The following is a 19,114-nucleotide window of genomic DNA, read 5'->3' on the forward strand; positions in this document are numbered from 1 at the left end:
AAAAATAGTCGCAAGCATAAGGACACATTGCTAAAACAACGGGTTGCCAAAGGACAAGTCTGAAAAATAATTTGAAACATATGGACAGTTCGTAAATATACTGCATAGCATGTGGACAGGGCGATAAAGGAACGGGTCGCCAAAGGACAAGTCTCAAAAACAATGAATAGCATATGGAGAGATCCCTAAAAGAACTGGGTCGCCAAAGAACAAGTCTCGAAAGCACTTTGTACCACATGGACAGGTCGTAAAACTAGTCGGTAGCATAAGCACACACTGCTAAAAGACCGAGTCGCCAAAGGACAAGTCTCAAAAACAATGAATAGCATATGGACAGGTAGAAAAGAGACTGGGTAGCATATGGAGAGATCGCTAAAAGAACGGGTCGCCAAAGGACAAGTCTCAAAAATACTTTGTGCCATATGGAGAGTTCGTAAAAAGACTGGGTACCATGTGGACAGGTCGTTAAAAAAAAGGGTGGCCAAAGTACAAGTCTCGAAAACACTTTGTACCATATGGACAGGTCGTAAAAATAGTCTGCAGCATAAGGACATGTTGCTAAAAGAACGTGTCGCCAAAGGACAGGTCTCAAAAAGACTGTGTAGCGTATGGAAAGGCAGCAATAAGACTGGGTCACAGAAGTACAGGCTGGTAAAACAACAGGTTGCCAAAAAAAAAAGTCTCACAAACACTTTGTACCAAATGGACAGGTCGTGAAAACAGTCGGTAGCATAAGGACACGTTGCTAAATGAACCAAAGGGACAAGTCTCAAAAACAGTGGGTTGCCGAACGACAGTTCGCCAAAAGAATGGGTCGCATAAGGAGAAGTCTCAGAAAGATTGTATATCATATGGACACATCGCTAAAAGAACGGGACGTTAAAGGACAAGTCTCAAAAACAAATTGTACAGTCAACGGCAGAAGACAAGTCTCAAAAATTCTGTGTAGCATGTGAAAAGGCCACAAAGAGACTGGGTAGCATAAGGACAGGTAGCTAAAGGAGAACTCTTAAAAACACTTTCTACCATATGGACAATCGTAAAAATAGTCTGTAGCATGAAGACACCTTGCTAAAAGACCGGGTTTCAAAACAACAAGCCTCAAAAACACTTTGTACCATATGGACAGGTTGTAAAAAGACTGGGTAGCATATAGACAGATCGCTAAAAGAATGGCTGGTCAAATGACAAGTCTCAAAAAACACTTTGTATCATATGGACTGATGGGTAAAAGAACGGATCGCCAAAGGACAATTCTTAAAAACACCTTGTACCATATGGACAGATTGGTAAAAGAATGGGTCGTCAAAGTACAAGTCTCAAAAACAAATTGTACGATATGGACAAATAGCTAAAACAGGGTGGCTACAAACAAGCAGAAATGAAATTCCCTGACTTTTCCAGTTTTTCCAGGACAAAATTTATATTTTTCCCTGACAATTACAAACTAAACTAAATCGATGTTTTTGAAAATGGAAATAATAAACTCATACAGATCCAGGCATGGATTTGTTAAGTAGGACCAATATTATCTTCTATGAAATTGACTTAATTTTTCTCTATTCTCTATGATTTGAATTCAAACTGCAAAATAGTGAATTTGGAAAATTATAACAATTCACAAGCTAGGGAAGGATTACGGAATTTTGTCATACGCAGTAAGTTTAAAATAAAATACTAGATTATTTTTAAAGTTACGACTAAATGAGATAAGAGTGAAGAGTGATCGTTTAAGAAATACAATTTGTAATTTTTCAGTTTCCTTATACATTCTTGGTATTATATGTTGATATTTCCACTGAGGTTTGGAACCCTCTGCTTGCATAGAACCATGAGTGCAGACTCATTTTTCAATGCATAAAGCTACTTCTCTCTTCTCTGTAAAGCAAACAACTTAACTCTTGCATATAAGTGAAACAATTGAATCGAACAAAATAAAGTGTCATATTTCCTTACATTATCAATGGGATTTCTGCTTCAGTACAGTATATCCAAGTGAAGTACTGTGAAACTGACAACATGCAGTTATACCATTATTGCTGACGAAAAGGGTATGCAGGCATTAGAAATTTAATGCAAGGAATTTATAGAATTGCATTGTATAGGTACCTGATTTAGCTAATCACACATTAAAACAGGAACACACTAATAATAAAAGCTTCTTAAAGGGTCATATACGAGGGGCATCCTGAAAAAAAGCTCCAATGGTGCCTATACGCAGCACTAGTGGTCAGAGATAGACACACACATGCAGGCAGGAAGAAGTAGCATGTAGATGTAATCTGGTACAGTTGCAATGCAGCCGTTTTAGGACAGTTCTAGGTTAAAGATTGCAGCTCTCGCACAGTCTTCCACTGACTGCGATGTAGCCTACATTGCACGCTCAGAATTTGGCACAGAGCCACCAGCAATCGTGTGAGGTGTGCAGACCGGACGTTGTGAGTGATAGTATGGTCAGACGATGGTGCAGACAATTCACGGGAGGCCAATCGAATGTGCACAACACCATACAGCTGAGTACACGCGGGCCCTTTGCATCACTTCAGGTGAGAGATCTTGGACCACTCCCTGTACAGCCCTGGCCTTGCATGTACCGACTTTCATCTCTTTGTTTAACTGAAGAGCTTTCTGGCAGGACAAGGGTTTGACAGCTACATTGCGGTAGAGATAGTTCCAGTCTTTGCTGTCAGACACATATACCATGGGCATACAAAATTTAGTGCCATGCTACGACAAATGCCAGAACAACGGTGGTGGTTAGTCGAAAATTAGGTTAGGACTCTCACTGTTACTAATGTAATAAATTACAACTGATATTCTTGTTTTATTTATGCCTAATCGGTAGGGACCTTGATATTTTTTTTCAAATTGGTGTATTTTCTTATTTTTTATTTTTTCCAAAATTCACATTTTCATTTAGCGCATTTTCTGGCAAATATCTGAAATTATACCTTCGAGTGTTTTTTAAACTACTGTTTCAAATTGTAAGTCACACGGCCTACGCCTCTTAGCGAGAGTGATATCTTGAAAGTTATTTTGGGAAAGTTATTTTCCATACCCCTTTTTTAATTTTAAGGTAAGGATTTTAGATAATGGAATTTTCTCCGTATATGCTGAAGGATGCATAATGACCATTAGTGGCGACGCACCCAAAAAATTAAAATCAATCAATCTCACGTGACAGATACCGATATATTATGGCACCAAAAATTGGTATTATCTTTTTTTGACTTGTTAGTGTTACGTTTCCCAAAATTCGCGTTTTTGTTGTAGAATATTTATCTGCCAAATATACCGAAACTTAATACTCTATTGTGCTTTTACACTATTATTTTAAATTGTAGGTCACATGGTCTACACATTTTCGTGACAGTTTGATATGTTGGAACAGATTTTTGAGGAACTAAAAGTAAAGTGCTCCCTTGCACTTTTCCATGAAGGTGTATAGGGGTATGGAGTTGGGGCCCACACTTTCTTGATCACGGCTGAAGGTGGGGGTGATGTGATCAGCACCACGCTCCTGGCTACCTTTATCCCTCAAAGATTCCTCAAGGTACCAGCTTCATATGATGCTGGGTGGGTGCCGGAGCAGTTTGAATAGGTGGAAACATCCCGGTTCTCCCCCGCAGAGGATCAACCGCAGGTCTTTTGCATAGTAGTCAAGATGCCCTAACGACTGAGCTCCATTATTATTCGCTCGACAAATGCCGATGGTGCGCACTTAGCTAGGTAATTCAAAACATATCTCGTGCTACAAATACGAAGATGTAACTACCGTGTGACGGTAGATACGCATTCGATCTCCTGTTAGAACCCTGCCACTTTGCTCTGTGATGCAAATGGTTTTGATAGAAGTTGAAAAAATCGTGGGAAATATATGATTTAATGTAGTTGTCGGAATTATTCCATGTACGTATAACTCTATAGTTTACTCTTGAGTAAAATGTTGGAAAACTTGCATATTCTATGTACACAAACATGGCCTAGAAAAGACAAGAATGTTGGATTTCATGGAATTTTTCGTTGTTTTAGGACATTTCATTAAAAAAAAATCGTTAAAAATGCCAACAATTCGCATTATTTCTATATTTCGAACTGGCGAAAAATGTGTCCAGACATCACTGCACATTCCTAAACATAACATCGCAGCAATTACCATTTTCCACGGTTTTCGGGTTTGCGAAAATTCAATGTCCCTACTAATCGGAAATCACTTTCTGGCCACCCCTCGTATACATCAGTAGATGGAAAGTGAAAATTTAGCGGGCTGGCAGAGAAAAGTCAATTCTTGAAGAGAGTGATTTGCTTTTATGATTGAATGATTCGAGTAAATATTTACATATTTATTATTAGTATTTTATTTCATAATATTGGACATTAACCTGACTCAGTGAGATATTAATGACTAGGGAACGGAACTTTAGGTAAATAAATGTTGTTTTTTTTTCTGCGGTAAGATAGAGACCATCGTTTTTGCCAAGATTCTGATCATAGCCTTATATACCAACACATCAAATTTTATTTTACATAAAAACAAATTTTCTAGTTTTCCGTATGTAAATAAATATTTTGCAAATTTTCATTTTAAATACATAAAATCGCTCATTGACTTCAGCAACCTCGAAATCCACGAAGGAAAAATGTTTATTCTCCCCACCTCTTTCATATCGAGAGAGTTAGGTTTGTTTTGTCTTGAACACGCTCGCTGGCAGACTTCTGGTGCCTCGCCTACGATCATATTGGGGGGAAATATTACCCCCACTGGATCTAACCCTCAAGTGCTAATGTCTAAATGTACAGAATTTTTGGGGGAAAACCAAGGTTTTCAAACTTTTTTGCTAAATTGCACGTGTTTTGGAAGGAGGTGAAGTAGAGGAAGAGGAAGCTTTGGAAAACTTCAGCATTAGTGACATTTCGTGCTTCAAATATGCAATTGTTTTTTGTGACATGGAGCGATCTTTCTCACAATATAAGCTGCTTTTTAGAGATAATCGTCACAGATTTACAATAGAGAATTTGGAAAAAACTATGGTGATCCATTGCAACTCTTCCAAAAAATAGCTCGCTAAGAGGTAAGCATTTAGAAACTGATTTCAGGTGTTTATAATGCATGTAATATTTTGTTCTTGTTACCAAATGTGTTTATTTTTGTTACATATTTTCCTGTTTTTATCACATATTTTCAACATTTATGACACATAAAAAAATTAATATTTCTGAGTTTTTAGCACATAAAGTTCCGTTCCCTATTAATGACCATCTCTCACGAGTTTAAAAAGACAGGGCAGAGAGTGGCGTTAATGTCATTGCAATACTAGTGTTGCAGTAAATTTGAGGTTGGGAGCATGCACTTGCCAATTATTATAACGTTCGCTAATGCAGATTTATGTTTCACTTTTTCGTGATAGTATTCAATATAAATCCCGTTTTGTTGGATTCTTCTTGATATCTAAGAATAGTGTAATGTCATTGTAAACGTATGTTAACTTGTGCGAAACCAGTAATACGTCAGGATGATGAAAGAAAACCTTCGTAAGCACTGCTACATTAAATAAGGTGAAGTGAGCCAGAAGAGTAATAAAATTCCAGCAGCATATTTGCAGTCTGAAGCTCTTCTTGTTTATGCATGTAATTTTTGTTGGATGTTGCAGTCCATGAGATACTTTGTCAGGTGGCGATATTCGACAAAAATCGTATGTATCAATGGAACCTATTTGTTTCCATGTTCCTTCAGTTTGCCAAACAAAATGCCTTACTACGTCATCTGAGAACTATCGGACGGCGCCACCCGCTCTTATCGGCTCTATCTGTTGACAAGTTCCCTTACTACTCCCATAATCACAAGAAAAAAATGATAATTCAATGCATTTTTCACGTAATATTTAGAGGCTTAACTCCCCCGATACCATATGGTATCATCAGAGTAAGGTCATACTGAAGGTCATACTGGCCCGATGATCCCATATGGTATCATGGTGCTGATTACGTAATGAATGTGCTTTTTGGACCTTCATACTCTTATGTTTGGGTGGAAACTCTGACAAAGGTCTGGAGCAAGCCTGGGAAATTCATATTGATGACCAACCTCCCCCCCCCCCTTCCTCTCCGCAACATATTCATGCCACATTTCCGAACAGAGTTTCACATTTTGGCTCATTATTCAAACTTGTATGGCACCCAAGAACATGAAACATGTTTCAATATCTTTGGAAACGTCCATTCTTTAAAGAGAACACTAAGGTTTGCACCTTTTCCCCAAACCCCCCCTCCTCGGTTCTGCGTTCTGAATTGTATACGGTTGCATGCTATGATGTTTTAGCTGCAAAACAAAACTTATCCGAAGTAGATGTCTCCCATAGTGCCCTAGTTATAACAATTTTCCTCCAAAAATGCAAATTACCTATATTTTTCGTAAAAACAAAATTAAAAAAATCACATTTTGGCTTATTATTCAACTTGTATGTCACCCAAGAACATGGAACATGTTTCATTCTCTTGAGAAATGTCCATTCTTTGAAAAGAATACTAAAGTTCGCTCCATCTTCCCAAATAGCGGGAGAAGAGGGGTCAAACTCCAGATTTTTATGTTTTTTTAATTGAGATTCGGGGGTCGTGCCCCCAACCCCACTTTCCTCGGTTTGGGGTCCTGAATTGTACACGGTTGCATGCTCTGATGTTTTAGATGCAAAACAAAACTTATCCGAAGTAGATTGCTCCCATAGTGCCCGAGTTATAACAATTTTCCTCCAAAGAGTGTTCAAATTTAAAATTCCCACCGAGAACCCGAGCGAGAGAAATTTCGCTCTCTCTCTCTCTCTCCTCCTGCCATCACTGGTTTCTGGCGCCGTGGTTGTGTTGCGCATAAAACGGGCCTAAAAGTTGAGGCCGAAACTTACGAAGAAGATTTCCTGTTCCCGTGCAGTTCCATAATGATATCTTTAAATAAATAAATAATAAAAAAAAGTCAATGAAGACTAAATTTCCTGACATTTCCCTGACTTTTTTTGATACCTCAAATTCCCTGACATTTCCCGGTTTTCCAGGTTTTCCAGGTCTGTCGCCACCCTGTAAAAGAACAGGTGGCCAAAGTACAATTCTCAAAAACACTATGTACCATATGGGCAGGTCGTAAAAATAGCTTGTAGCATAAAAACATGTTGCTAAACAAACTGGTCGCCAAAGGACAATCTCAAAAACAATGAATAGCATAAAGACAGGTTGAAAAAAGACTGGGTACCTTATGGAGAGAGTGCTAAAAGAACGGGTCGCCAAAGGACAAATCTAAAAACACTGCATAGCATATGGAAAGGCCACAAAAAGACCGGGCACCTTAAGGACAGGTCGCTAAAAGAATGGGTCGCCAAAGTACAAGTCTCAAAAAGACTAACATAATAACAGGTCACTAAAAGAACGGGTCACCAAAGGACAAGTCTCAAAAACACTTTGTACCACATGGACATGTCGTAAAACTAGTCGGTAGCATAAGCACACATTGCTAAAAGAACGGTCGCCAAAGGACAAGTCTCAAAAGCACTTTGTACCACATGGACAGCTCATAAAAATAGCTTGTAGCATAAAAACATGTTGCTAAACAAACTGGTCGCCAAAGGACAATCTCAAAAACAATGAATAGCATAAAGATAGGTTGAAAAAAGACTGGGTACCTTATGGAGAGAGTGCTAAAAGAACGGGTCGCCAAAGGACAAATCTAAAAACACTGCATAGCATATGGAAAGGCCACAAAAAGACCGGGCACCTTAAGGACAGGTCGCTAAAACAACGGGTTGCCAAAGGACAATCTCAAAAATACTTTGCACCATATGGACAGTTCGCAAAAAGACTGAATAGGATTTGAACAGGTCGCTAAAAGAACGGGTGGCCAGAGTATAAGTCTCAAAAACACTTTGTACCATATGGACAGGTCGTAAAAATAGTCTGTAGCATAAGGACATGTTGCTAAAAAAAAAAACGGGTCTCCAAAGGACAAGAACAATGAATAGCATATGGACAGGATGAAAAAACTGGGTGCCATATGGAGACATCGCTAAAGAACGGGTCGATGAGGACAAGCCTTAAAAACACCATATGGACAGGTAGCCTCCCCGATGGCGCAGTGGTAGCGTCGTCGCCTTGTAATCAAGGGGTCCCGGGTTCGATACCCGGTGGAGGTACAAGTGGTTCGGATCCCACTTTAAACTGTAGGTCCTGTCCCGATTAGCCTTACTGTGCATAAAGTGGATTTAAAACAACAAATCAATCAATCAATCATATGGACAGGTCATGAAAACAGTCGGTAGCATAAGGACATGTTGCTAAAAGAACCAAAAGGACAAGTCTCAAAAACACATTGGACTATATGGACAGTTCACAAAAAAACTGGGTCGCCAAAGGACAATTCTCAAAAATACTGTGTAGCATATGGAAAGATCACAAAAAGACTGGGCAGCATAAGAATAGGTCGCTAAGAGAACGGGTGACCAGAGGACAAGAAAACAGTGTAGCAGCAGGTCGCGAAAAAACTGGGTCACCGAAAGACAGGACGTAGGAGTGACTGTTAAACCAACGGTCACCGTAGGACAGACCGTTAAATCAATGGTCGCCATTGGGCAAACTGTTAAAACAATGGTCGACGTTGGGCAGACCGTTAAAACAACAGGTCGCTGTAGGATGAGCCGCTACAAGAACGTGTCAGCAAAAGATAAGTCTCAAAAAGACTGTGTAGCATAAAGGCAGGTCGATAAAGAAACGGGTTGCCAAAGACGAAGTCTCAAAAAATATTGGAGTCACAACGACAGGTCACTAAAAGAACAGATCACCAAAGGACGAGTGTCAGAAATACTCTTTAGCATAAGAACAGGTTGCTTAAAGAACAGGTCGCCAAAGGACAAGTCCCAAAACGACTGCGTACCATATGGACATGTCGTAAAACTAGTCTGTAGAATAAGGGCAGGTCACTGAAAGAACGGGTCGCCAATGGACAAGTCTCAAAACACTTTCTACAATATGGACAACCCTAAAAATAGTCTGTAGCATAAAGGCACATTGCTAAAAGACCGGGTATCCAAAGAAGAAGTTTCAAAAACACTTTGTACCATATGGACAGGTTCTAAAAAGACTGGGTATCATAGGGACAGATCGCTAAAAGAACGACTCAAAAACACTTTCTACCATATGGACAATCGTAAAAATAGTCTGTAGCATAAAGACACATTGCTAAAAGAAAGGATTTCTAAAGGACAAGTCTCAAAAACACACTGTATCATATGGACAGATCGGTAAAAGAACGGGTCGCCAAAGGACAAGTCTCACAAAGACTGTGTACCATACGGGCAGTTCGTAAAAATAGCTTGTAGCATAAGGACATGTTGCTAAAAAAAAACTTGTCACCAAAGGACAAGTCTCAAAAACCATGAATAGGATATGGACAGGTTGAAAAAAGACTGGGTAGCATATGGAGAGATAGCTAAAAGAATGGGTCCACAAAGGCCAAATCTCAATAATACTGTGTAGCATATAGAAAGGCAGGAGGACAAGTCTCACAAACAGTTTGTACCATATGGACAGTTCGTAAAAAGACTGAATAGCATGTGGACAGGTCGCTAAAAGAACGGGTGGCCAGAATACAAGTCTCAAAAAACACTTTGTACCATATGGACAGGTCGTAAAAATAGTGTGTAGCATAAGAACATTTTCCAAAAGAACGGGTCGCCAAAGGACAAGTCTCAAAAACAATTAATACCATATGAACAGGTTGAAAAAAGACTGGGTTGCATATGGAGACATCGCTAAAAGAATGGGTCGCCAAAGGACAAGTCTCGAAAACACATTCTACTACATGGACAGATCGTAAAACTAGTCGGTAGCATAAGCACACGTTGCTAAAAGAACGGGTCACCAAAGGACAAGTCTCAAAAACAATGAATAGCATATGGACAGGTCGAAAAAGACTGGGTAGCATTTGGAGAGATCACTAAAAGAACGGGTCGCCAAAGGACAAGTCTCAAAAATACTTTGTGCAATATGGACAGTTCATAAAAAGACTGGGTAGCATTTGGACAAGTCGCTTAAAGAATGGGTGGTCAAAGTACAAGTCTCAAAAACACTTTGTACCATAAGGACATGTTGCTAAAAGAACGGGTCGCCAAAGGACAAGGCTCAAAAACAATGAATAGCCTATGGACAGGTTGAAAAAAGACTGGGTAGCATATGGAGAGATCGCTAAAAGAACGGGTCGCCAAAGGACAAGTCTCGAAAACACTTTGTACCACATAGATAGGTCGTAAAACTAGTTGGTAGCATAAGCACACTTTGCTAAAAGAACAGGTAGCCAAAGACAAGTCTCAAAAATACTTTGAAGCATAAGGATAGGTCGCTAAGAGAATGGGTCGCCAAAGGACAAGTTTTAAGAAAACAGTGTAAAGGCAGGTCGTGAAAAAAACTGGGTCACTGAAAGACAGGCCATTAACCTTTTGGGTCCAAGCGTCTCGATTGAGATACCCAAATGTAACCCTCGCGGTCCTAAACGTCTCGATCGAGACGCTGTGTCAAGGTTGTAGTTTTTACGTTATAACTTTTCTATTTTTGGCTAGAAATTCGATTTTTTTATATATATTGTTCCTGACACATGTATTTAGCAGAAATGTTTCTTGCACCTTTTTTTTCTTCATGAAAATGGAGGGGAAAAGGTGGGAAAAGGGACTTCTCTTTTGCGTCTCTTTTCAAGGGAAAATTTTTGCCGACAAAGGAAGACGGGCTTTGTTGTTCTAAAGCAATGCTTTTCACTCCCGCCTGTTAACTGCATTCAAAGGAAGCTTGTTTATCAGTATCCGATGTCGAAATGAAAATTTTCCATGAGGGCGCAAGCAGGGGGGTGGGGGGTGGGGGAGGGGAAAGACTGGTTGTTGAATCTACGTTGTGAGAATGGAATTTCGAAGCGCGGTGAAGGAAATCTTTTTGTTTTTTAGCACGAGTGTCCACAAGTTGCAACACGGGTTACCCTGCATTGTCTAAAAATAGAATTTCAAGCAGCTGTAAGAATCGGTGCTCATTTTTTACTGCGTTCTAGCTTTTCGTCCGTGAATGTTGTGCATAGGTGTTGTTTTGTGCCCAAGTGCAAGGACATTCTTTGGGTGAAGTGACAATTTTTTAAAATCATATATATATGCCAAATTTGCATAAATTTTGTATTTTGTGCATTTTGACATTCCTTTTTTGGGGGGAGGGGGAAACACCATTTTTTTTTTAAGAAAAGTATGTTTGAGGGGATTTCCCCCCCTAACCCCCTCCATATGTATGCCGAATGTGCATAAATTATATATCGTCTGAATCTGTGATTCATTCTGCGTACAATGGTATATCTTTCATATCTCTAGGGCATTTAGTTTCTGAGCTATAGTCATTTCAATGTAACTCTGCAGTTCGCTCAATTCCGAAGCTTGAGACAGTTGCATACAAGCCTTTCGTTTCAGGGGTACAACACGTGTAATATTGGTCATATGACAAAAATGACAATATTTTTCTGTTCCTTACATGCCAGCGATAAATTCTATTTGCATTTTGAACTTTTCATATCCTTTTTTTCGGAGGGGGGGGGGAGAAACCCCTTATTTTCTTTAAAAAATATATTTTTCAGGGGATTTCCCCACTTTCCCCCTTCCATATGTACGCCGAATGTGCATAAATTATATATCGTCTGAATACTTTGTACCATATGGACAGTACATAAAAAGACTGGGCAGGTCGCTAAAAGAACGGGTGGCCAAAGGACAAGTCTCAAAAACAATGAATAGCCTATGGACAGGTTGAAAAAAGACTGGGTAGCATATGGAGAGAACGCTAAAAGAACGGGTCGCCAAAGGACAAGTCTCGAAAACACTTTGTACCATATGGACAGGTCATAAAAATAGTTTGTAGCATAAGGACATGTTGCTAAAAGAAACCAGACTCCAAAGGACAAGACTCAAAAACAATGAATAGCATATGGACAGGTTGAAAAAAGCCTGGGTAGCATATGGAGAGATCGCTAAAAAAACTGGTCGCCGGAGGACAAGTCTCAAAAACAATGAGTAGCATATGGAAAAGCAGCAAAAAGACCGGGCAGCATAAGGATAGGTTGCTACGAGAACGGGTCCCCAGAGGACAAGTTGCAAAAAAACTGGGTCACTGAAAGACAGGCCGTAGGACAGACTGTTAAAACAACAATCGCCATAGGACAGACCGTTAAAACAACAATTGGCATAGGACAGATCGTTAAAACAACGGTCGCCATAGGACAGACCGTTAAAACAACGGTCATTGTAGGACAGACCGATAAAACAATGGTCGCTGTAGGACAGACTGTTAAAACAACGAGTCGCTGTAGGACAAGCCACGACAAGAATGTGTCAGCAAAAAAACAAGTCTCAAAAAGACTGTGTAGCATAAGGGCAGGTTGTTAAAGGAACGGGTCGCTAAAGACCAAGTCTCAAAAAATATGGGAGTCACAATCACATTTCGCTAAAAGAATGGATCAGGAAAGGACAAGTGTCAGAAACAATGAGTAGCATATGGAAAGGCTGCAAAAAGACCGGGCAGCATAAAGATAGGTTGCATCTAATAATTTCTTAATTGTTTCAATGAAACTTCAATGAAAGCAATAGAAAATCGCAGTTTGTGACTTATGTGCCTTTTTCCAAACACCCTAGATTTAATTTATTAGTTGAAAAAGGGAAGAATTTTGGGGGAGACAGATCAAGTAATGTTCAGAAAAGCCAAAAAAGAAAGGGACTTTCAGTAATAGGATAGTAGTAGTAGGTACTAAGGTACACAGTCGTAACTAAATTGTTTTATTTGGGGATTATAACATGATCTGGAGAGGAGGAGTAGTGGCCTTGAGAATCATGGACAGCCATGCACATGCATCATCCAACCTACAACATAAAGCAGTTTGATTGGCCTTCACTCTCAGCAAGCTGTTTGCGCCATGTTTAGTTCACAGTTTACACCATGGAAACTTGGTGGTCATGCAAACTACGGCTCTGGTGTCAGGATCCAGTGCCTCTGAAGGTTTTGTCCATCTTTATGCTGAGTGTCACTATACAGGGTGGTTCATAAGTGTGGAGACACCTGAATAAAAGTTGAATGACATACTATTCTGCAAAACTAACATTGTAGGTTTGTAATAGGGGTGGGAGAAAATGTTATAGGGCATAAGACGTTGACGGCCGCCATCTTGAATTCAACTTCAGAATTTTAAATGGGAATGGGGTGATATGATATGTCAAATCAGGCTAGAATTTCAGGAGAAATGCAATGGTAAAGGTTTTTTCGATGTATCTTTAACTAGTAAAAAGTTATGACTGAATCCTTGTACCAATTTGTTTCTTTTCGAGCTGTTAGAAAAATGCCTTAAAATTTATTTAGCGTGCCGGTAACGCATCGAGATCAAAGTGACGTCTAGGTAGAGAAGATCACATGCCATTGCACACGATTTTAATCAGATACATCCATGAAGAGCTGGGCATCATGAATGGTTGTCACGAACAATTAGTGTGACGCTTGCATTGAATGAAAAGTCCTTCACAATGACAAGTTTATGTTCATGGTGACGTTAATAAACAGCATATGCGACACTTGTCATCTGATAACTTTGGACAGAACCTGTCTCTCAATGTTTCCATAGTGTTCTGGTGTTCCGCCATACTGAGAAAAAAACGCTGTAAAAAGTACCTTCTTCCGTAAGCAAGGATGAAAAAACCTGTAGCCCTATGCATTTAAGGTTCTGTCGATGGAAAATGGACTAACCAATCATGTTCCACACAGCACACCACACCATTAACTTACCAGCACTAACCATTCAGCTTTGATCTGTCCAAAATGGGTTATCAGAAAAAAAGACATCGAATATTCTGTTTATGAACTTCCTTATAAACATAAACATTAGCTTTGTCACTGTGAAGGACTTTTCATTCAATGGAAGCGTCATGCTGTAATTGTTTGCAACAACCACTCATAATGCGCAGCTCTTCATGGATGTATCTGATTAAAATCGTGTGCAATGGCATGCGAACTTCTCTCCCTACACGTCACTTTGATCTCGATGCGTTACAGACCCACTAAATAAACTTTAAGGCATTTTTGTAACACCTCGAAAAGGAGCAAATTGGTACAAGAATTCATTCATAACTTTTTACTGGTTATAGATACGTCGAAAAACCTTCACCATTGCATTTCTCGTGAAGTTCTAGCCTGATTTCATACATCATATCACCCCCTTGCCATTTAAAATTCTGAAGTTGAATTCAAGATGGCGGCCTTCATCGTCATATGCCCTATAACATTTTCCCCCCACCCCTATTACAAACCTACAATGTTAGTTTTGCAGAATAGTATGTCATTCAACTTCTATTCAGGTGTCTCCACACTTTTGGATCTCCCTGTACAGTTACTGCTTATTGCTTTTCAAGGAATCATGTTACAGTTATTCCGACAGTTTTTACAGTCTAAATTAGAATCTCTTGCCTAATGAAAATGTTACAATAAATTTAGATCTACACAGATGTCCATAGAATTCATTTGCTTTCAAATTTTTGAAGCTGGATCCTCTGGAGTTGAAGTCATTGGCAACTGGAATTGTAATGCTCTTAGAAACACACAGAAAATAATCAAAATCTTATAATCAATAGGAGCTGTGGTCAGTGGGCATCTGACTGCCATGCACAAGACTCCACTTCGTTTTTCAGGATCTCAGGTTAAAATTTTCCCATTAAATGTCTCTGTGGTTCTCTCAGCTTCCAATCAATGGGTACCTGGAGGTAACTGTAGGTAGAGCATGGTTGAATGGCTTCTTGAAGGATTGGATTATTGCCATACAAGAGCTCTGACCTTATTCACGACATCCAGAGTATGCTAGGTTGCACTCCATTGGTTAGCTTGTTTCTAGCTTTCTGGAATTAACCTATGGGGTGTTTCTCTTATTTAACGGATCAGATTATTTTCTTTGGTACTTTTCATTTCTATGCTAGCAAGAGTAGCTATATTTAGGGCTGTGCGATATCGATATATCGAAAATACCGATATAGACTCTGCCGAAAATACCGATATCGATGATCCAGACAATACTGATATCAACAATCGTGACAATACCAACACATCTATATCTTTCGATTTGAAGTTTTGTTCCTGCCCTCTTCTGAAGCTGTCCCTGCTCATAGCATTGAAACTATGCAGTAAACAGAAAAATGTTATTACAAAATATTTTGTGCTGTGTATATGCTGTATATGAAGGCAAGACCAAGAACGAGACAATCATTTACAACTTGAGACCGAGTCTTCGACAAGTATTGTCTCGTATCATATCAATACCATCCTAATACTTGTGCACAGAAGGGTAACCAGCAAGTTTTATAAAGGGAACCTTGTTATTTTTGTTGGTTGTTGCACATATTTGCTTGACTTGTATGTAAGGAATGCAACACCACCATACGTCGATAATATCGATATCGAATATAGACATATTGAATATCGAATATAGACATATTGAATATCGACGTCAATATTTTTGATATCAATATCGACATCGATATTTTCAATATTGAATATTTTTACAATATTGATGCTTCAATATTTTAAAAATATAGACTCAATATCGATATATCGCCCAGAAAGGACAGTTATGTAGCCTTTGTAAATCGTTCAATTTAGCTTGGCACCAGTGCAAACATTTGTTAACACCTGTATTCATTTCTTTATTATTTAGCATTGTTTTCTGCCACTTTAGGCTACTCATGACAATGCTGATACATGATAAATTGATCAAATTAATGAAGGGACACTCACAAAGAACACCCATGCCCAGGTTGGGATTCCAACCCAGGAACCATGATGGTGAGATCGAAACTGTGTTAACACTATGCTAGGCTAATTACAAATAGGTAGTTGAACCATGAGAATAGTGACTGACCTTGAAATCCAATAAGCAGAATCACATTAGACTTCTGAATTTATTTCTAAAGAACAGGACCAACTCTGTAGATTTGCCACAGCCCTAGAAAATGTAATAAAACTCTTACCTAGTAAACTATCTGAAAGCTGTGGTACAATTGGCTGCAGAAGAATCCCACATACTCTAAGAGCCTCAAGGGTGATGTGAAGAACGATGTCTAGATGCTCCTGCTTTCCTGCCTTCTTTAACTCCCACGGTTTCTGTTCCTGGACAAATTGATTTGCCAAATGCAGACTGCTGATGATGCCATCGATGCCTTTGTAGAAGTTGTACTCTGAGAAGTGTAGTTTCACGATGTCTGTGAAGTATCAAGACTACTGTATTAATTGATATTTATAATGTCACTATTTTACCTCAGAAATGTACTAATTTGCATAAAAATCTGTGCTGTTAAGTCTAGTAAGCACACTCGCTGTCTAGAAACACTGATCTCTTGCAAGCTTTTTAAAGGAAGTCACATGAGATTGCTTGGTGCATGACTCTATGGGGTTACGAGTAGCAATGGTGGAAATATTCATGCCTACAATATCTCTTTTTTCTTAATTTATATGGCTTTTAAGATTTGCTGTATATTGGACTTAATCCACATAAGGCTACGAGGAACAGTTTTACACCAGGTGAGCCTTTATTTCAATAATGTGGAAATGTGAACTGCCATTGAAAAAAAACACAGGCAAAAGGAAGCATTAATTTCTCCCTATGTTGGAGGTGGAAGCATTTTTTGAAGTTGATTATTACGATCTGTGAAAAATATGATGACTAAGTATTTACATATCCCATATTTCTTATGGAGAGGCAACTTCAACTTTAAATTACATCTAATCAAATTGACATTTTGACTTCTCCAACTGCAAATGAAATCTTGAGCCTGTTCTTTTTCCAATCATATGTCTTTCTACGCCATCGGAAGTTTGATATTCTAAAGAAAACAAGTAAAATAATACTTCCATAAGCATAATGCTAAGTTTTCTCCACCTCGTACAACCACCCAGTGGAGAAACCTCTCTATCCCAAGCTCATCACTACGAAAGGTCAGTGAGGGGATGTGCAGTTTAGGGTCCTCACATCTGGGTGGACACAAACTATCCTTCTTGCCCTTAAGGCTTAATGTATATTGAAACCGTATTGCAAATCTCTCTTACAAATTATGATTCTTTGAGAAGAATCATTATTTTAAAAATGTAATTTCAAACACTGGTCTCAAGGTACAGCACATTTAAAGTGGAAATATAATGATAAAACTTGAACACACATAGCAAAGCAAGCCATTTTCATGCAGAACAGACAACAATTTAATTTCTTTCAAACACAATGCACAATTATCACTTAATCCGCTCTTGAATTCTCATGCCTTATGTGCAACTTAATTGCCTGAGATGAAAGCACACAGAGATAGAGATTGAACAGAAATTTTGCATTTGATTCTACCATGCATACCTGGCAGTTCAGTCAGCGAATTCATCAACTTCTCTGACTGATCTTTGCAGTATATTTCAAAAGCTTCTTTATTAAATGCAGGGAACACCTGACATGAATTTATGGACGGAGCACAGCAACGACTTAACAGATTCCCAAGGGTATCTGCCAATTCTGCATTCAAAATACGCATTATCTTAGTATCACTGTAATCTGAAATATCAAAATGCAGTATTTTAATTGCAACTAATAAATTATACATATATCGTAAGCATCTGTCATGCTGGAGATCTGGGTTTGACACCCAGGGTGGGTGAGCCCAAGATATTTATGAGGGAACGTTGCTGGAACAATTCCAACCTGGGAATTAAACCCAGGTCCCCTGTATGGTAGTACAGATTCCCTACCTACTTGACTACCATGGCGAACTGCCACGGTGAGAAATATTAATGTACTGCCCTTATGGCGAGAAAATGTTCAAATAAACCACAATGAAAATGGAAAAAAATGTCAATATTATTTTTTTAAAAAAATCTATATTGCCACCTTAAGGGATCAATTCATAATCTTGCCACCAAAGGTTATGGGTTTGAGTCCTGGCATGGAAGTTTATTGTGAATGTCCCTTCATTTATTTCAGCTAATCATAATTCATCCTCATCATATACCTAAACATGGACAGAAAAGTGACTTAAAATAAGAAATTACAAACTGATACAAATCCACAATATGTACCTTGTTTTCAGTGGCGTATACTGGGTTAAGAACCTGGGCTATCGCACCATATCATAGTGTTCGAATGGACAAAAATTTGCTGGTGGGGGTGTTTTTGTTTCTTTAACTCATTTGGGGTGGCGGGTTGAAGTGATGTGACTCTGTGATTAAAATATATACCTCATAAATAAAACATGGAAATGTACACTGTCAGTAAGGAAAGGATTTCAAGAATTTCATTCTTATTTGCATAAATGAGAGGCCCATATTTTGAAATATTATGTAGGCCTATATAAGAGAATAAAAATAAAATTTCAACCTACCTATTTTCACGATTTTAAGTTCGGGTACTCCTTGTTGGCACAGTAATAACACCCTTGCCTTGAAACTAAGGGGTTCCGGGTTTGATGCTTGGTGGTTTAGATACCACTTTAACTGTAGGTCCGATTCCCATTAGCTTATCTGTTCATAAAGTGGACATACAACAAAAATCCACAACGATTTGGATCTTATAGTCATTCATAAGCCGAAAAGACAGCATGTTAATTATGTCCCTCATTTCACTACACAACACAGCTCATATCATTCACAAAAATACAATCCACTCACTACTGTATTCACACACTGCCTCTAAATAAATTTCACGCACCAAGACCACTCAACGCGATCTAGACTAGAACTGGTCCTTGTCATTTCGGTAAACCATTCCCGCTCAGCCAACAATTTTCTACTCCCCACTATATCTCTAGTTCTTTGAAGGTCAACGACCTCTTTTTCAACTCCTCTGCAAGCATTCAATGATGTTCTTGTCCCTGCTACATGACACTTTCCCCTTGCTCGCGATAATTCGGCTTCAAAATTTCCCATGCCTGGCAAAATTACATGCTGGTAAAAATTAATTTGCAACATTGACCCAGACTGTTGAGGAAGTTCAGAGGGTTTTTTCCTTGCCAAATGCAACCCTGTTCTCTCTACTGTAACAGTTTAACTCCACAATTCCCCG

General features: G+C 38.9%; 1 protein-coding gene across 5 annotated transcripts in view; it reads right to left on the minus strand.

Annotated features, from left to right (window-relative positions):
* The window catches only part of MetRS-m (Methionyl-tRNA synthetase, mitochondrial), a 67,053-nt gene that overhangs the window by 32,774 nt on the left and 15,165 nt on the right, over positions 1–19,114 (minus strand). For all 5 annotated transcript variants that reach the window (XM_083126766.1, XM_083126764.1, XM_083126767.1 and 2 more), the window contains exons 7-8: positions 17,420–17,611; positions 16,050–16,280 (exon numbers count right to left, since the gene is read on the minus strand). In XM_083126766.1, the coding sequence (XP_082982892.1) occupies positions 16,050–16,280; positions 17,420–17,611 (423 nt within the window). The remainder of the gene's footprint in view (positions 1–16,049; positions 16,281–17,419; positions 17,612–19,114) is intronic.

Source organism: Lepisma saccharinum, chromosome 8 (genome assembly GCF_977018435.1).
Source record: "Lepisma saccharinum chromosome 8, izLepSacc3.1, whole genome shotgun sequence".
NCBI lineage: Eukaryota > Metazoa > Arthropoda > Insecta > Zygentoma > Lepismatidae > Lepisma > Lepisma saccharinum.